Source organism: Lactuca saligna, chromosome 8 (genome assembly GCF_052625555.1).
Source record: "Lactuca saligna cultivar CGN05327 chromosome 8, ASM5262555v1, whole genome shotgun sequence".
NCBI lineage: Eukaryota > Viridiplantae > Streptophyta > Magnoliopsida > Asterales > Asteraceae > Lactuca > Lactuca saligna.
This window is the reverse complement of record NC_136424.1, coordinates 278,554,133-278,573,759: the sequence shown is the minus strand read 5'-3', so window position 1 is coordinate 278,573,759 and position 19,627 is coordinate 278,554,133. Positions and strand designations below refer to the sequence as shown.

At 34.5% G+C, this 19,627-nt stretch overlaps 1 protein-coding gene and 1 non-coding gene across 2 annotated transcripts; both read right to left on the bottom strand.

The window, feature by feature from the left end:
• Positions 1–573: 573 nt before the first annotated feature.
• Positions 574–676, bottom strand: LOC145013766 (U6 spliceosomal RNA). Its single transcript, XR_013665285.1, has one exon. It is a non-coding gene; the product is annotated as a U6 spliceosomal RNA (small nuclear RNA).
• Positions 677–9,599: 8,923 nt separating this feature from the next.
• Positions 9,600–14,794, bottom strand: LOC145010847 (zinc finger (CCCH type) helicase family protein). Its single transcript, XM_078969397.1, has 13 exons — positions 14,388–14,794; positions 13,842–14,019; positions 13,552–13,725; positions 13,330–13,477; positions 12,800–13,261; positions 12,539–12,719; positions 12,176–12,456; positions 11,964–12,086; positions 11,714–11,858; positions 11,351–11,616; positions 11,078–11,260; positions 10,464–10,997; positions 9,600–9,967 (listed from the first exon to the last, which is right to left on the bottom strand). Exons 1-13 carry the CDS (start codon positions 14,554–14,556, stop codon positions 9,749–9,751), a joined length of 3,063 nt encoding a protein of 1,020 aa, XP_078825523.1. The 5' UTR covers positions 14,557–14,794; the 3' UTR covers positions 9,600–9,748.
• Positions 14,795–19,627: the final 4,833 nt, after the last annotated feature.

The following is a 19,627-nucleotide window of genomic DNA, read 5'->3' as shown; positions in this document are numbered from 1 at the left end:
ACCCTCCTAAGTCATTAACTCTAATTATTTAGAAAACATGCTTACTAATCAATGTGACTGATTTGTTTGATTGAAAATAGTTACTTCCATTTAAACTTATTTCACAACCCTTGCAGAACTTCTAAGTCCAAAAACTCATATGATTGATGATCTTCATTACATAAATATGCAACATTTTATCAATAACTTCTTTTTTGTCATTTAAATGTTTACATGAACACATCCATATGTACAAAAACAAAATCTCACTTTGATACCTCTCATCAATGTCTACATTTGATAACGAATGGAAATGTAAAACCAACAGGGACTTGTATAGGATGTCTATTATCAATTATTTTATAAAAGCAAAACCACAACATAAACTAAGAAACTGAAGTTGCAAAATGAATAAAAGAATCGGCACATAAACAAATACATACATACTATATACAACAAATGCACGGAAGTTTATAAAGCATGAAACTTAATGACATGAAAAGTAAAAAACTTAAAGGAGACTTTATAGAAAGAAAGATCACTCTTACTTGTCACAAATGGTTGAAGACATCAACAAGAAGATCAATCTGACCATAGAATCCACATGTTGTCTCGATTTGTGTGTGTCATCATTGCGCATGGGCCATGCTAATCTTCTCTGTATCGTTCCAATTTTATCGGATGTCCCCAAAGGGACGACTATAGATGAAGAGCTTCGTCATATAGAGGAGTAGCGGGTTATATGGGACGACGCGAGTTCTAAACAAAGCAGTTTACTATTGATGCTCATATATTTTCAATGTCTTTAAAATTAGGGTTAATGACTTAGGAGGGTAATAAGGTTTCCAGTTTGTCCGTATTAGATCACTAAGGTTTTTTTTGCGTATTAGACCAATATGGTTGTTATTACCGTTTAGAAATAGTCATTTTTACCCGTTAGAACTGGTCAAATGACTATTTCTAAACGGTAATAACAACCATATTGATCTAATACGCACAAAAAAACCTTAGTGATCTAAGACGAACAAACTGAAAACCTTATTAACTCCTAAGTCATTATCCCCTTATTAAAAGGAACTATTACTTTAATATTATATAAGTTTTTTATAAGTTTACATAATGAACTAATTATTTGTCAAAGTCATAAAAAGAAATCGATGGTGGATCAATCCTCCCTATCTTGACATGTACAAATTCGTTGTATACTGTTATTCTGTTAAATGGTATAAACGATTATTATCAAAACAACGTTGGAGTGAAAAGTATACAAATAATTAAATCACGGGACAAATGGCAATCTCACTCAAAGGTGGTTTGGCGGTGGACTTTGAGTAATTTTGACTCTGTCCATTTAAAAGTCAAACTCTAACCTCTATAATGCACCAATCGTGGATCTTTAATGCATTTTTAATTCTCCACAATAATATATAATATTTTATTTTTAAATGTTATAACTTATAACTTACACAAAAATTGAGAATTGATCCCTACAATTTTTATAAAATAATTCTATAAAATATCGAAAATATCATGCCACCAACCACTATCTTGATATTTCAAAAGAGTGTATAGTTGGCTATTTTAACAAAAACACTTTCGGCCTATAAGAAGTTGACGAATAGTTGTCTCTCAACCAAATAGAAAAGGTAGTAATTTTGTTGTGGACAAAAGATGCGCATGTATAAGCAATTCTAAAAAAAAAAAAAAAAAAAAAAAAAAAAAAAAAAAAAAAAAAGTTCAATTACTAAATTTGAAAATTTTTCATGCACATTACTATGTTTACATATTAACGAATTTGTTGGGATATTTTTTATTGTGTCAATTGTAATGTATGCTAGAATAGTCCACTTTGTAATGGGTTAGGCCTGTCCACTCGATTTTAATGATTCTAGTGTTAGATTATTTAAAGTGCATGCATGTACCGTATTAGAGAATCGATTGTATTTGTCCTACTTTGCCTTTACAGAGAAGTTCTCATCGAGTTCTTCTAAGGCAATGATTTATAATTATTCAACATATTTCAATAATTGCTTTTGTTGTTTTGATTCATATTACTGTTCAGAATCTATCGATCTGTTAATTCTTATCTCAAGAATTGGTATCAGAGCAGAAGATTGTATAAACCATACGCAACTCTTCTATCGAAGTGTTATTAGGGTTTTCCACTTTTATTGGATCTATTCTTGTCATCTTCATTGTTTTCATCGATTGTCGATGTTGGATCTTGATCTTTATTTTTCCCTAAAGTTGATTTTAGATTTACATATATGATTCTTTATAGGTTTTAGTAATTGTCACACCCCCAAACCGGAACGGCGGAAACGTTCGGGGACGGATGACTTCATGTGGTAACGTAACAAATGAATACATAGTAAAGAAAGCAATACAACCATTATATATATAATTGAAAGTTTACTTTGCTTAAAAGAGTACATGTTCAAAACCAATTACAATATGATGCCAAAATATGAATTTAAACTAGTGCCACAGCGTTCCTTCTTCAAAAGTTGTTTACTACATGTAATTACTGAGTCCCTGGGACATACAAGTAGTTTTGAAAGAGTAGATCAACATTTAAGCTGGCGAGTTTTATAAGCATTTAATAATAGTATTTGTATGAAAATGAAATGGTTCGTTTTTGTTTGTTAGTCTCTAGAAAATCCCATATTTCCTACTGGTATAAACATAGCCTTAAATCAAGAACAATATATGTTTAAAAGTTGATGTTTTCCCATCTATGAGTAGTGGTTAGAAGTTCCAAATTTATATCACAATTGGGTTTTTCATGCATAAAGTAAATGAATTTATATACGTATAAAACCTCATTTACATCTGAAAAACCCCGTAAATCAATGTGTTTTAATACTCTAGGTGAGTTTTATAACCATGCTATTGACAAGGAATGCCTATACACAATGTTCTTCAGGCGTTGGAATGTTCTGATGTTTGTCACCCCAAATGGTATATTGTAGCTAACAGTCAGGGTGCGGGGTTGTCAATCCCGTATAGATCTATACACAAACACCATGCTCCCCCTCCAAGGGATTCTGGCATATAATACAAGACTTGAAATGTGTACTCGGGCATACGTGAAGTTTAATGTCTCACAAAACTTAGTATAAAACAGATTTACGTGTGAAAATGTTCGTTTGTTCTTGTATATGAAAGTAAATTCTTGAAATAGTATTTCCATGTATGTAAAAGTCCGTAATATTCTCGTAAAACTATACCTATTATAGTTTTCTAAAAGTGTGTTTCGTTAGTATAGTAATTCCTAGTGAAAGTGTTCACTTGTTATGAAAAGTATAATTTTTGTAGTGTTAAAACCAACACACATAAATATAGTATAAGCAGAGTGTCTGATTTACATAAATACATAAATCATTTCTTGTTTCAAAAGATAAAACGTTATCGTGGTATAATTTGCATATGAAAGTTTCCCTATAATAGTTATAAATCACATATGATTCCGTTGATAAAAAGCGTATAATGAAACTTTATATAACACACAATAATAATCGAGTGTTTTACTTGTATTCCCCCCCCCCCCCCCACCCCCACCCCTTTAAAAGCATGTAAAAGTACTTATAAAACGTTTAAAGTGTGAATTATAGGGGTATGAACTCACTTGGAAGATCGGAGAAGGCTGGACGAAAACCAGACAGAATTTCGACTCGAGAAAGCGGATTTTCTCGGGATTCTCGGGAGCACAAACAACCCTCGGGACTTGAGCAATGTGACCGGGACTTCGGGATAGCACGGGCACGGAAAATGAGGCAAAAACGAAAGAGCAAATGAGAGAGAATGGCCCTTTTCTTCGGAACCCTCGCATCCCTTTTATAGGGGGTGTGAACCACCTCCATACGCGGGGCGTACCCGTGCGTCACGCATGCGCGCATCCTCGACTGCTTCGGACTCCGGATGGGATGTGACATAGCTCGCATAGGGTGCGACGTGGACGATCCGAGGCCAAGGCCTTGAGTACGCTGGGCGTACTCGCGTGACTCAGCCTTCGGATAATACCGAAGTTCTCATTATATATATATATATATATATATATATGTATGTATGTATATAATATTTAATAAACTTCAAAAATTCATATCTTCTTCAAAAATTTGGATACTCTACTTGAGTCTTCCAAAACTTCGTCAAGCACTGAATACTCCTATGAGTTTGTAAAAGCTTTAATCGAGACCTTTACAAAGGAGCATGCCAAAAGTCTCGATGCCTCTACTAAAGATGTGGAATATTCCGATAAGACTCTTCGTGAGGTGACCACAAAATTCGAAAAACTAGTGAATGATGTTACTGAGTTTATGGTGGATTTTCGATGATCCTCAGACAAAAATACTGAAGCTGCAAATAAGGTCATTACGAGTATAGGCTCGACTCTTCAAACATAAAATTATGCTCTTTCGAAGGTCCGCACTGAAATTCAGGCTGATAATGATGAGTTGCAATCTTTCATTGCTTCTCGGCTTGCTAAGCTTCAAGATGACCTTGTTATTGAGAATTCTCTTCTGGATAAACTTGAGGTGAAAACTAAGAAGATCAAAGTTCTTTCTGTTCAACTTTCGCTTGCACAACAGCAAAACGATGAGCTTAAGTCTAAAAAGGTTGTAATAAAAAGTTGCGTTGGAGAAATTAATCAATTCTTGTGAAATCTCATCGAGACTCATGATTCTCTACTCACGGTCTTAATTCACCAACATCTGATTGATAAGCTTAAAACCTGTCTTCTCAATGCTTAATCGTCTAAAAGGTGTTTCAGAGTCTAGCTCGCTTTCGAAACAAGGGGAGAAGTCAAGAAACTAGTTTATGATTTTGGTGAACAAGAACAGAAACCGACTCCAAACGATTTGAAGGGTAATGAAGCTTCAGGGTCGAAAGGGAAAGGAAAGTTGATCGATGATGAAGAGGATGAAGGTGAAAAGCTCAAACGAAAGTCTCACGATAAAGATCTTGATGAATACCTACGAATTACGAGAGAAGTTGATGCTCGTGATGCACAGGTAACATTGGAAACTCAAAAGATTCTTTTCCCTCACTGGACTGTGGGCGGATTATGAACGAAGCTATCGACAATCTAAGTACCTACTGGTTGGAGCCAGTTACTGATGGGTTTTAGTCATAAGACATCCTATGTGCTCATACAAACCCTAATGCTTGGATCTAGGTTTCTCTATTGTACATGCTTTGAATCCAAGACTATAAACCCTAATTCTAGTATTCAAATAATCATATTAACATAAGAATGAGTTTATAATGTTACCTTGATTGTTATGTAGCAATAACAATCCCAAATCTCCTTGTATTGACTTTGGAAGGCTTAGAGTCACAAGTGTCACTCCTCTAATGGCTCACAAACACCATAAGCAAGTGGAGAAGGTATAAGGAGAGAGGTGAGAGGTTAGAATTCGTATCTAGGACCTCTCGGGAAGGGATTCACGAATTCATGGCCCTAGGGGTGTTTATATAGGTGTAGAGATAGGGTTTCAGTCATTATCCTTATCTAGTTGATTATCCATTAAGCAACCAATAAGATAATCCTTGAATCCTTATCATACTCGAATTCTAAGGGATTTACACCTCAAATTCGTTCACCATATATATAAGATAATCCTTACCTTATTTTGTAACTATCACATAATTACAATTCAGCCCCTCTAGTTTAATTAATTACATTTGATCACAAAACTAATTCTTAATTAATTATTGACCAATATTAATTAAACAAATATGATTTCTCCTTTAATATATTATTCTTATAACATATTAATAAATCATATTATCCTCTCTCTCTTTATTCATTTCTCCAATCAAGTTGCTTTGGTGAAGGCAACCCAAAAGGACCATGCACCATCGGGTCAAGTACATACCAAAATAGTTATGGACTTAGACACTAATCCAACAGTTACTTCGTTTGATTTGGAGAACATTTGGGATTCGCATCTTGATCTACCATTTACTCCAAAGGCGTTCCTATTTCGTTGTTTTGAAAAAATTGAGAAAGCACCCACTACAGACTGCGACATCAATCATTCACTTTTCTCTTTCTACCTCAAGCACGGGAAGCCTTAGTATCAAACCTAGAGCTCAAAGAAAATTATAGTTGTGAAAATCACTGGACTAGTTCAAACGGAGAGCTTTATCAATTCTAAATTCAAATTTGTCCGTGGTGCAAAAAGTTCAGTTTTTGAGTTTACACTCGTAGACTTGTCGTGCCTTAACCCATATGACTGGATTTCCTTGTTCCATCTCTTATTAAAGGATGAACAGAAATTCGAACCCCTCGTGGCACATCTAAAAAGGATGTTAATCTCCTGCATCCAAGAGTTTAGTAAGATGGATGTAGAGATTGTTGTAGTACTTCGAAAGAAACCCTGCGTGGAACCAAAAGAAACTACGAATAATGTCACGAAGATGAAGCTTGGAAAAATCCTCAGGGACAATTGGAGTGTGGACTTTCAGCAAAGCAATAGAGATGGAACGAATGTTCAGAAGCGCTTATTCTTGTTACCTGACAAGCATCTTTATTCCACTTCATGTCTGAACTATATCGTGGGTGTCACAGAATAATGCAAGGCGAACAAAGTTGCTGATAAGAAATGCTTCGCAAACATGATTAAGTGATACATCACTATTCACAATACCTTGTTCGGATTAATGCCAAAACTTTTCAAGGTTCAGAAGCATCAACAGAGCTGAAGAATTTCCTTCATTATTGACACAATGGGGGGGATTGTTGGGATATTTTGTGTTGTGTCAATTGTAATGTATGCTAAAATAGCCCATTTTGTAATGGGTTGGGCCTGTCCACCTGGTTTTTAATAATTATAGGGTTAAACTATTTAAAGTGCATTCATGCACTGTATTAGGGAATCAATTGTATTTGCCCTACTTTGCCTTTACAGAGAAGTTCTCATCGCGCTCTTCTAAGGCATTGATTTATAATCATTCAGCACAATTCCGATCATTGCTTTTGTTGTTTTGATTCATATTACTATTCAGAATCTATCGATCTGTTAATTTTTATCTCAACATAATTTGTAGTTTTTCTCGACGTAACCGATTATTTTTATTCTTGTGAATATAATCAAAATTTTCATGTTTTATTTTCGAAATTTTGCAAATTCGCGAGCTTTGTGAGTTTTCAAATATTGTTGAGTTTTTTGTTAGAAAAAGTTATCTCCTCAAGATTTACACATTATTTACCAAGTCCATATGGTTATTTTGAGATAAAACGATAAAAATACGATTATGTTCTTATATGCTAAGCTTCCAAATATGGTTGATAATAGTACAATTATTTTTATTAGAAAAAGTTATCTCCCGAAATTTACACATTATTTACAGAGTCCATAGTTATTTGAGATAAATCGATAAAAATACACTTATGTTGTTATATGTTAAGCTTTCAAATATGGTTGATAAGAGTATGATTTTTATTCTTACAATCTCAAGTTTGACTCATGATTGGACTCAAACTCAGTAAATTTGATTCACATAAACTAAGACTTGATATAATATTACATTGTTTACAACTGATTGATCACCATATAATAGAATAATAAGACAAAAGTTCTTCGTATATACTAATCTAATCATTTCAATTCTTATTGCAGTAAAGAAAATCCCATGTGGCTGTGATATGGGTCAATTTTACATTAAAAAACAATAATGGTGCTAAGGCTGGGGAGAGTGTCTCCCAACCTAATTGCTAACGGAGCCACTTGATAAAAATGACTAAAGATATGGTACGGGTCAAAATGAAGTGGGTGAACAATGTGACTCCTATCGACATATGCTTCAACACAATTTTAAAGTATAAATAAATAATATTATTAAATATGATCGGTTAAACTATGGATGATATATGTCCTGGAATCGATCCGAACCAAATCGTGAATCAAAAACCGAACCCAAAATACCAATTCATTTCCGGTTTTCTGTTCCAAAACCACAAAGAACCGAACTTGTAAAGTACTTTTTCATTTTTCGCATTTTGAGGTAGCATTTTCTCATTATCTAGCAATTTATTTAACGATTACAAAGAAATATAAAATAACTTACTTTTCTATACAAAAATATATATACAGCCTTAAATAGAGCTCTGTAACGCAATAATTTCTTAACCAAATCATCTGTTTTTTTAGCTGAAATTATAGCCAAAATAAAGGGCTACAACCTATGGAAAAAATCAGCTTATTCCAAGTTTCTATGAGTGAGGTATGGTCGTTCAAAGTTTGGCAAAAATTATAAACAATCCTAAGAAAAAGCTGACAGTCTAAGTCTATCTCCAACTCATCTTTATTTTTTCTTTATAAATTGAGTAAAAAATAAAGTAAATAGTATTTCATCTCCACCCTACTTCATTTTCTACCCTATTTTTTATTTCAAAAAATATATTCCTAGAATATTCCATTTTTACAACTTATATATATATTATCAAATACACCCCTCTACTAATTAGATTTTAACAGATATATATTATATTTTTTCATTACAAACATATTTCAAATTATATTATAATAAATAAAATGTTTATAAATAATAAATTAATTATTACTTTATTATAAATAATTATTAAATAAATAAGATTACATTCATAATAAATATATTAAGATTACGATCATATTTGTTTACTATATTTTATAAATTATATTATTGTGTTTCAAGTTTTTAATATATATTTAATTTTTTATATGAATTCAGTAAATAAATATTAAATTCTATATTTATGATTAATTAATATAAATTAGTTTATAACATGATATTATAAATATTAAATATTGTATTTAAACTATAATTAATAGATAAAATAAACTAAAAATGTATAAAATAAAAATGAGAGAAATTAAAATTAATAACCAAATTTCACCTCCATTTTTAGATATATGAACAGTATTCCATTCCTCCATATATGGGAACATACTATTCATATCTCCAAAAATCAAAAATAAAGGTGGAAATAAAATAAGGTTGGAAAAGAATATGTGAAGAAATAAAAGAAAAAACAGAGTTTCGGGATGGGTTGAAGATATCCTAACAATCCTTTTTTAGAGTTATGTAACCCACCCATTTCCCTAACAAATTCCGTTCAAAGTTAGACAAAAAAAATTTTAAAAAAAAATGCTGAGGAAAAAAAACACAAAAATAAAAAATAGTTCCAAAACAGAGAGAGAGAGAGAGAGAACCAGAGAACCAACAACCAAAAACAGGGAATTAATTGAACCAAAAACTGAACTGAATAACTAGTTCGTTCCGATTCCGGTTCATTTTTTCGGTTTTTTTCTTCTCCCTAGGTTAAAACTATATAATAATAATAATACAAAAAAAAATCAAAATCTCTAAAAATCCATTAGGCTTTTTCCCATATTTGGGCCAAAAAAATACATTTCACCGAACGAAAAAATCCCTAAATGGGCTAGAAATCAGCAAGTGTGTTGCATAATTGAATAAACAGATTGCTAAATGTTGTCCAAGTAGTTCTCATATCTAATGCATATTTTACTAATCTTCTTCGACTTCACATCATTTTGGGGTGAAATCATCTAAAAAAAACTTTAAAAGATTACATATTTTACACCATTTAAATTATGGATAAGATCAACACAAGACAATCCAAAACGATCGCTTCACTAACAGAATAGAACGTAGTTATACATTAATTTAGCTCCCATAAACACACATCCCATTCAATCTTTACCCTATAATTACTATTCCTAAAAACCTAGCATTAGCAATAATATACCATTTTCCTAACTTAACTTATGTTATGTAGCTGCTTGTGAAAAAGTGATGCGAAATCCCCAAACTGAATATCATTAGGTGGAGGACACAAATCGAATGCATACACAACTGCCTTTGATGTCAACATTGGCTTTTTAGTAGTCACACCATCACAAAGCTTTCCAAAGCTGTATTCATCAAACCCAAACGATTCTCTAAGGTAAAAAAAACTCTCCCTCCCAACATTTTCAACCTACAACAAATACATAAAACAGTTTTTCATTTTATGTTTTAGAGTAAATTACACGAATAGTCCTTATGGTTTGGGGTAGTTTGCACATTTGGTCCCTAACTTGTTTTTTTAACTCGGAAAGTCCCTACTGTTTGTTTTTGTTACGCGTTTGGTCCCTACTATTTGTTTTTGTTACGCGTTTGGTCCCTATCTTACCTAAAAAGACTATTATTTAAATACGAAAAAATAGTGGGGTAGGTAAGGTAAAGTGAGGGGGTGGATTTGGGGTGTGTTTATTTAATATAAATTAAAAAATCAAGACCAAAATAATCTTTTTAGGTAAGATAAAAACCAAACGCGTAACAAAAACAAACAATAGGGACCTTCCGAGTTGAAAAAAAAAAGTTAGGGACCAAATGCGCAAATTACGCTAAACCATAGGGACCATTCGTGTAATTTACTCTATGTTTTAACTTTAAAAAGTTAGTTGTTTGATAATAGTAAGTAATATATATACCTGTAGTTGAGCGAATCGAAGGTTGTTCATAACAAGGATGACTTGGACTTGATGCAAAGCATCACCCAACATACGAATGGAAAGATAGTCAAAGAAAGTCTTCACAAGACTTTTCTGTTCTTCCATATTCTCTACATCATTACCAAATTTAGGAATCCAAACCATGCACTTGACTTGTTTCCATGGGATTCCCATGTTTTTGGAAGATTTAGGAATAATGGTTTCATGTGGATGAGAGAGTCCCCAATGTATTCTTATATCTTTCAGATACGGATCAACTGAAGTTTCAACTGCAGAGGTTGTGCATATTATAGATGACGCGTTGTAAAACTGTGCAAAATTTGCAGAGAATTGAATGTCAAAATCATCGAATAAAAGAACACATCCTTCATCTGGAGTAGGAAATAAACTCAAAAGCATAGAAGCATCAGTAGATAAATCTTCTGAAACACATAATCCTTTCTCATTATTTGGTAAAGATCGTGGTTGCTCTGAAGTGTGAGAGAAATAACACGTATTTCCATTTCTACAACCCTGTAGATTCAGATTCAGATTCAGATTCAGATTCAGATTCAGATATATTCAGGGACCAAAAATCTAATTTAGTTTAATACCTGTAACGAAAGGAAGAATTTACAAACTGGTCTTTTAGCTTCTAATGAATGCGCATATAAACAAAGGCTTCCCTTGTTACATGTCCCATTGAGAAAAAATCTACATTGAGAAACTTCTGAACTATTGTAAGAATTTGAAATCTCTTGGTTGTCAGATATGTCCTCCAGATATCTTGACCTTATCTACATCACATTACAAACATAAAACTATAAATTTTTATAATGGAAACACATGTAAAGTTAGAAAAAAAAAAAAAAAAAAAAAAGAAATACCTCTTTTATTGAGTTAGCCAATGTGAAAGAGACTTCTTTTTTGTTAAATCCATGTGCATCTACAAAAGGTAGAGCTATGCATTTTTTGGTTTCATGAATAGTAGTGCTGATGTCATCTTCTATGGGAAATGTATCGGAATCTTCATTGTATTCAACATTGAGAAGACATGTATGCTTATGTTCATAGGGTGTGTAAGGTGGTAGACCACTGGAAGTTGCTAGAAACTTTGGACGAAATCTATGTACAGAATTAAGAACACTCTCATCTGAAAAAAATTAAAAAATACTCGACATTAACATTACACTTTTATATAATAAAAAAAAAAAAAAAAGGACTTGAATTGACATCTCAAGAATCTTTACATATATTTGCAACATGCTGGAGTGATGACTGGACAAGATTGTGGAATAAACACCATTCTTCTTCTATCTTTAATGGAGGAATTTGGATGTCTGTTGTCTCTTTGAACTTTAACACGTTTTTCAATCGTTCAATTCGAAACTTATCCTTCAATTTGGTAAAAAAAAAAAAAATAGAAATAAATGTCATTATTTAAACCATTTAAGATACAAAACATATAAAAAGAATAATATTAATCATGTGATTATGTACCTTAAAAGTACGTTGCCAGAAGTGGAAAGCACAAAAGTTTGCCATGTATATGACTTCCTTCCTACCCATCAAACCATTGATTTTACCGTTTTGATTATAGTAGTCATCTGTGAACTTAGAAAACTGTAAATGTAATAATCTTGGAAGATTAGAAGCTAAAAGAAATAAGTGTTGATCAATAATAATAATAATAATAATCATATTCATATTACCAATGCTTCTTGACCAAAGGGACGAATGATTGGTAAAGGCTGAGTATCCATGAGGATACCCATTATAATCCCTTCATGTAACATTCCAGCTTCTCCAAATATAAGTATAAGCATTGAAGCATCAAATGATAATGAAAAACTCGAAAGCAATCTTCCATAGAAAGTTGGCTCATAACGCCCTCTAGGAGATGTTGTCTCCAAAGCACAAATGTGAACTAACAAATCCAATGCATCTTCAACAACTCCCGGTTTTGGTGGATCCATAACTTTTTGCAACAACACTTTTTAAAAAAAAAAAAAATTAGATATGAAAATAGTAAATATAGTATTTAGAAAATTCAGTTTATGACTATTAAATTATACGTTTTGGATCATTTATGGTTCTTGATTCAGCACAAGCTGTAAGAAGCACTTGTTGTCTTAATGATAATTTCAATATAGCTGGAGTCTCGTATTTCTCTAACTGCCCAAAAAATGGTTCTGTCACAAGTCGATAAACTTCACCATCACAAGTCCGCCCTGTTCTTCCCCTACGCTGCTCAGCCTATATAAAAAAGGGTAATCATGTCATTTCCCAAAAAAGCAAAGGTTAAGTGAAACTGTGAATTGTGAAACCCTAATTACCTGAGATTCGGACACCCAAACGATCTCTGAGGATTCGGTTTTTCTATTAGCATCCCAGAAGACTTGTAATGATCTACAAGAATCAATGACATATGCGACTTTTGGTATTGTTACAGAAGATTCTGCAATGTTTGTTGCTAATATAACCTTGCGATGTGACTTCCAGATTCTCATTGCATTAAGAGCTTGCTCTGTGTCAATGCTGCTATGTAAGATGTGGATTTTGAAAGCACTGCTGAAACGACTTAAAGAAAGCCATTGTTGTTCTAAGGAGTAGTAAGTTGGAAGGAATATCAGAATGCTTTTCTCCATGTCTGATTCGGTTTTGTGAATATGTAACACTAGATTGTGTATAAGCTTGTGCACATCTTCGTTCATTGTTGCTTCACTTGATGGACTTGATCCTGAACAGTATTTTAATGTCAGAGGTGTTTCTGAATCCATTTCCAAAAGTTCAACCACCTGAAAAAAGATGAAACACTAATTATAATTGTCCAAAACAAAAACTTGATTCAGAATAATAAAACTACCTGTTCAAGATATGAAACTCTACGTTGATAAAGGGTATGCTGACTGGAACTGGGGATACCTAAAACTTCAACCCTTTCACCTCTTCCAAGATCTTTAAAGTAATCTTTGTATCTTGAAATATCAGCAGTTGCAGACATCAATACAACCCTGGAAAATGCTACAATGTATTGTCATGTTACCTAAACCAGTTAAAGCTTTTAAACCCACAAAAAAAAGCTGACCTTAATGAGCTATTCTTTATCAGAAACTGTTTTACACATACGAGAACAAGATCCGATTCAACAGAACGTTCATGAACTTCATCGAGAATAATAACCTTATACTTCAAAGCGTTCATGCCTTTTTCTCGCATTTCCTCCAATAAGACTCCAGCAGTTTTAAAGATGATCTTAGAGCTGTAAGATCGGGATTGAAAGTTTAGAGATTATGAAGGACTCGTTGGCATGAAAATCAGAATCCCTTAAAGAGTAAGAGAAAGATGTTTGAAAATATGAAAATATGATGTGAGTACCTTGAGGAGATAACCTTGGAATGACCAATGTGATATCCAACCTCACCCCCTGTTGTACAATTTCGAGCTTTGGCCACCATTTTTGCAACTGCCACCACAGCGAATCTTCTTGGTTGTGTGCATATTATCGGCTCGATATTTGCTTCTAGTAAAAACTGAGGAACTTGGGAGCTCTTACCTTCATTATCAAAATCCAAGGTAATCGGTATAAATAAAATTACAAAATACATATCAACGTATCACAGCAAACTAGGCTTCAGACGAAAATTGCAGATGTGGATATTGTTAGATTTTTAACCCCTTTGCACTTCTATTTAGACGTGCATTGTAAACCCTCGCGTAGTTGGAGAACTCAAAAAGTTTGAGTAAAACCTCATACGATTAACTTAAGTTGACGAGTAGTAGGTTATGCTCGATATTAAAGGGCAAGCTAAAGTCTTTTCTAAAGTCCAGTGAGTCACTGACTCGCTGATATCTTTATCCAACAACTTTAGATGATTGAAAAAGCAACATCAACAAACTACACAACAGTTGAAGTAATTTTACCGCAGCCGGTTTCACCGACGATCAGAGTGACGCGATTCTCCATTATCTTCTCGACAATTTTGCTCCGGAGCGACATGATAGGAAGATTACTGAAATTCTCCATAGACGAAGACGAAGAAGAAGAGGACGACGATGACTCAAAAGCTGAAGAAGTCGACGATACCACCATCGCCAAAAAAGAAAAACCCTCGGCAGTCTGCGCAATTCTCGCTCTGTGAAATCGGAAGGAAAATACCGTGAAATCCGAGTGGTGCGTTGCTCTATCGTAGAAAAAGGGTAGTACGCTGTTCAGAGAAGTGGGCCCGGGCTAAAGTTCCCGCCTCAGCCCTCAGGTGCGGCTCTGTCCATGAAAGTCCGGGTGCACGACCGACCGCGACCGTGGGTCATGGCCGCTCGAGGTTGAAGTTATGTTTTTCTTTTATAAGTCTAACCATGTTTATAATATCTTTGTTGTTTTTTCGTCCTTTGACATATGTATTACCTTTTATTTTTATTTTTTTGTTTGTTTATTATTAATCTAATAAAAAAAACAAATTAAATATATATAGGTTGGTCTTGTCCTCACTAAAAGAACATGAAAACATCATCCACACCCATCACATCGTTCCATAACACCACTACCTCCGTCTTGATCACCACTCACCAAAACAAGATCTCCATAAACATAGGATCTAACTCATATTCACTTTAATCTAGAACATAAGCTTGAATTTGGAAACAAATCTTTAAACAAACTCATGAACCCAAAAATCTCACTGATACTTGTTTCATCCTAGGAAACTCATCAATGATTAATGATAAACCAATAAACATCGAATAATTATGAGCCCATGACATAACATGAACCAAGAAATCCACAAACCTATAAATATCCTCAAATTGATTTTAATATCAAACCTTAAAGTTTTGCATATCTGTATGAATTTCATACATGAATCAAGAAATAAGAGAAAAGCAAGCATCCTTAATTTATGTTAGTCTAGATTAATCTATTATAATAAATGAAAACCGTTTGTGATCGATATCATGTTCTTATGCATTTTGATAAATGTTATTTTTCTATAATCTATAATTTTTTCATATTCAATATTAAAATTATTCGTGATTTTCTGTGATTTCATATTTAAATTTAGTCATATTTTAATCCTTGTAATTAAGCACCACAATTTGTATTCTTTATTATTATTTTCAGTTTTGATATGAAGCATCAGAAAATCAGGAATAAATTATCAATAAATTTGAATCGAATTCATAACTGGCATTCTTCTACTTCATATATTTAGAAGCGCATTGGATTACAAATTCAATCTCTAAATAGAAGGTAATCACCGTTCCTTTTCTCCCCTATATTACCACTGTATTTCACAATCGTCTACTCTCCATTCACTGTTTTTGGAGCTTAGTTGTCGCTAGTATTCTTCCCAAAATTCTAAAAACATTCATCGAGTGTCATCATGTTCTTCGTAAAAATTAGAAATAGTTCATTTAGTTTTTGCTACTGAAACGACCAACACAGTTTCTTGCGGTAATGGATGCGGTCATGGTATATATGAGGCATGAAGTTTTTGTTTGATTTGAGTTTTTACTTTCTTTTATTATACACAACTGATGTTACAAAACATCGATTACATACCTAAACATGGATTTCTAATTTTTGACGGGCAATTTCTTTTGAATGTATTTGATATGCTAAAGTTAATGGTCATGCAATAAATCATTCATTTTTCAAATTTTGAACCGATTTGCAATAAATCAGGAAATAAAGACAGGTCATATTGGTAGCTGGTTACCTAAATATCAGGAAATCACATTTTATTCTTCCATGAATCATTCTCTTGATGATTGGTGTGATGTCCCAAAATACAAGGTAAAATTTTTATTTTTAAATTAACCAAATCATTCATTTAGTACTTCCAAAAAATAGTCAGAATATTGAAAACTGTTTCAAAATAACATCAAAGTAATAATAAAATCATAAGTCCAGAATTTCTAATGGATGTAATGCAATCATGTCGAGTTTTTTTCCTTGGAACAAGAAGTACCTGAAACATTCAAATATAAAACTGTAAGCACAAAGCTTAGTGAGTTCCCAAAATATCACACATCATATACAACATGCATAAAAAGTGAATGGTGTGGTCCTGCCACAATCTTACAATCACTCACTATTGCAATCCTCCTCTAGCCTTCATTGTTATGGTCCTGAGGTCCTCCCATAGTCTTCAGTACGACTGTCATGGTCCTCCCATGGTCTTTCATACAGGTGTCATGGCCCTCCTATGGTCTTTCATATACGCGTCATGGTCATCCCATGGTCTTTCATATATGTGTCAAGGTCCTCACATGGTCTTTCATGCTAAAGTCACAAAGACAGTCTATCAACCTACATAGTATAGTGAGAAGACTCGTCTTACAAACATAGTCGACAACTAACCAGCTCACACAGTTAAGATGGATGTTATACACCACCTACTAAATTACACAATGTAAAACCCTTAGTCTACCTTCTAAAACTAGCCATTTAACTAAAAGTCAGACTATGTCAAAAAGTCAACGGTGAAAGTCAAATCTAACTGACCTCCATGTCGTGGCTATCCAGTCTCAATTGCGATCACGACGTGCTTCTATTTCGTGGTCGGCATGATTCCACGCCGTGACAACACCAAACAGAATCATCACGAATTCCTTTCCTTCTCCATGTCATGGCAACCAACTCGCCACATCATAGATACTGTTCTTGGACAACTTAATGGATTAACCCCAAAATCCATTAAGCACTAAAGTCGTACTTTCCAAAAAGCTTATAGGGCCTCCAAAGACTTATAAAAATACAAGCTTTATGGACAAGCATGTCACACCCCCGAACTGGACGGCGGAAACGTTCAAGGGCTCGCGTGACTTGAATTGAAATATCATCACAATTAATATACATGAAACATAACAGAAACATCACCCTGCATTAATACATTACAACTGATATTGTTCACATCAAGTACATTGTCTAAATATAACATATCCATAGCGTAAATTGTTTGAGATTTTTCAAAACATAACTTCCTAACACACTTGGTATTGTTCTTCAGCTTATCTGTTACCTAAGAATACAAGTTATTTTGAAAACATCAACATATAGAATTTCGGTGAGTTCATAAGCAGGTTTGATATGAAAATGTTTTGTGTAGTTTATAAAACCCAAAAAAATCCGATATTTTCTAAAACGACAATTGTTTATACAAAAAGTGTGAAGATCCATAGGTATATGCGTGAATGATTTCAAATCGTGTAAAAATGAGAAGTTTTGCATTATAGTTATTGAAAGTACAAGTGAATGATGTTGATTTCCCCAGAAAACCCGATCTTTTCTGATAAAACAATATAATCGTTTTGTATTATTGTTTGTCCTGGCATTCTAGTGAATGCCGAAATTGATCTTAAGATTTTGTCACCCTAGACTGGCCGAGTCTAACTGTAGCAAACAACTTAGGTGTGGGGGAGTCACCCCCATATAGATCTATAAACAAACTCTCTCTCTCCCTCCAGGATACTTTGATTATAATTACAGACTACGACCGACACTTATTGGTTTTGCCCGTTATTCCTCACCACATGCTCTCTATACTACTACCAAGCCAAAAATGGCAAAACAAGCCAAATAAGAGATCTATTTGAAGAAGGACAAAGGTTTGAGCTTGATACCTCAAAGAAGACTGTAATGCAACAAGGAAATCGGATCTACTTTGCTCCCCCTTGATTCCTCATCTTCTCTTCTCTTCTTCTCGCTTTAAATGCACCAACAACTTGCACAATTTGAGAAATCACACCAAAAATGATAAGGAACGACTAGGGTTTTAGTATGGAACTCTCTATGGATGAGGGAGGCTGATTAGTGCATAAAAGTTGTTTAAATAAGGTGCAAACCCTTAGCCTTAGGGTTTCATCCAAACTGGCGGACTCGCTGAGTCCAAGCATATGGACTCGACGAGGCGTCGGCTCCAAGCACGTGCTTATCCTGTCTCTACTCGACGAGTCGGGCTACTGACTCGTCGAGTTCCTCTTGAAAACTTGAAAATTTAGATATTTAAATACATACCAGAATTGGGGCGTTACAACTCTCCCCCACTTGTCTCAGACTTCGTCCTTGAAGTCTGCTACTACTGAATTTGGGAACAGATATGGGTGATGCTCCCTCATCTCTTCCTATGCCTCCCACGTCCACTCAGACCCCTTCCGGTGCTGCCACTGCACCTTCATCAACTGAACTACCTTGTTTCTCAAGGTCTTCATCTTCCGATCCAAGATCCCTACGGGTCTCTCAATATAATTCAGGTTGCTATTAACCTGAATATCCTCCATGGGTACTACTGCTGTCTCGTCCACCAAACACTTTCTCAACTGAGAAACATGGAAAGTGTTGTGGATCTGGCTAAGCTCTACCGGAAGATCTAACAGATACGCAACCCAACCCACTCTAGCCAAAGCTCGAAAAGGGCCAATGAACCTGAGGCCCAACTTGCCCCTCTTCCGGAACCTAATAACACCCTTCCAGGGTGACACCTTCAGGAGGACCATATCGCCCACCTGGAACTCCAAGTCTGAACGCCTCTTGTCGGCGTAACTCTTCTGCCGACTCTGTGCAGTCTGCAGTCTACTATGAACCTGCTGAATCAAATTTGTCGTCTTGAGCACCACTTCGATGCTCCCGGTGACTCGATGACCGACTTTGCCCCAGGAAATCGGGGTCCTGCACTTCCTCCCATTGAGGATCTCGAAGGGAGGGCGATCAATACTCGCATGGTAACTGTTTTTATATGAAAATTCCACTAACGGAAGATACGCATCCCAACTGCCACCGAAATCTAGGACACATGCCCGAAGCATGTCCTCGAGAGTCTGAATCGTCCTTTCACTCTACCCGTCCGTCTGAGGGTGGAAAGCAGTGCTGAAATGGAGACGAGTACCCATCTCGTTGTGAAACCGCTTCTAGAATCTAGAAGTAAAAACGGACATCTCGGTCTGACACTACCGATACATGCACTCCATGTCGTGCCACAACCTCTCGCACATAAATATCGGCTAGCTTCTCAACCGATATGCTATCCTGGATCGGTATAAAATGAGCGCTCTTCGTCAATCGATCCACAATAACCCAAATTGAATCTACTCCACGTGCGGTCCTGGGAAGCTTAGTGATAAAATCCATGGTGATATCCTCCCATTTTCACACTGGAATATCTAATGGA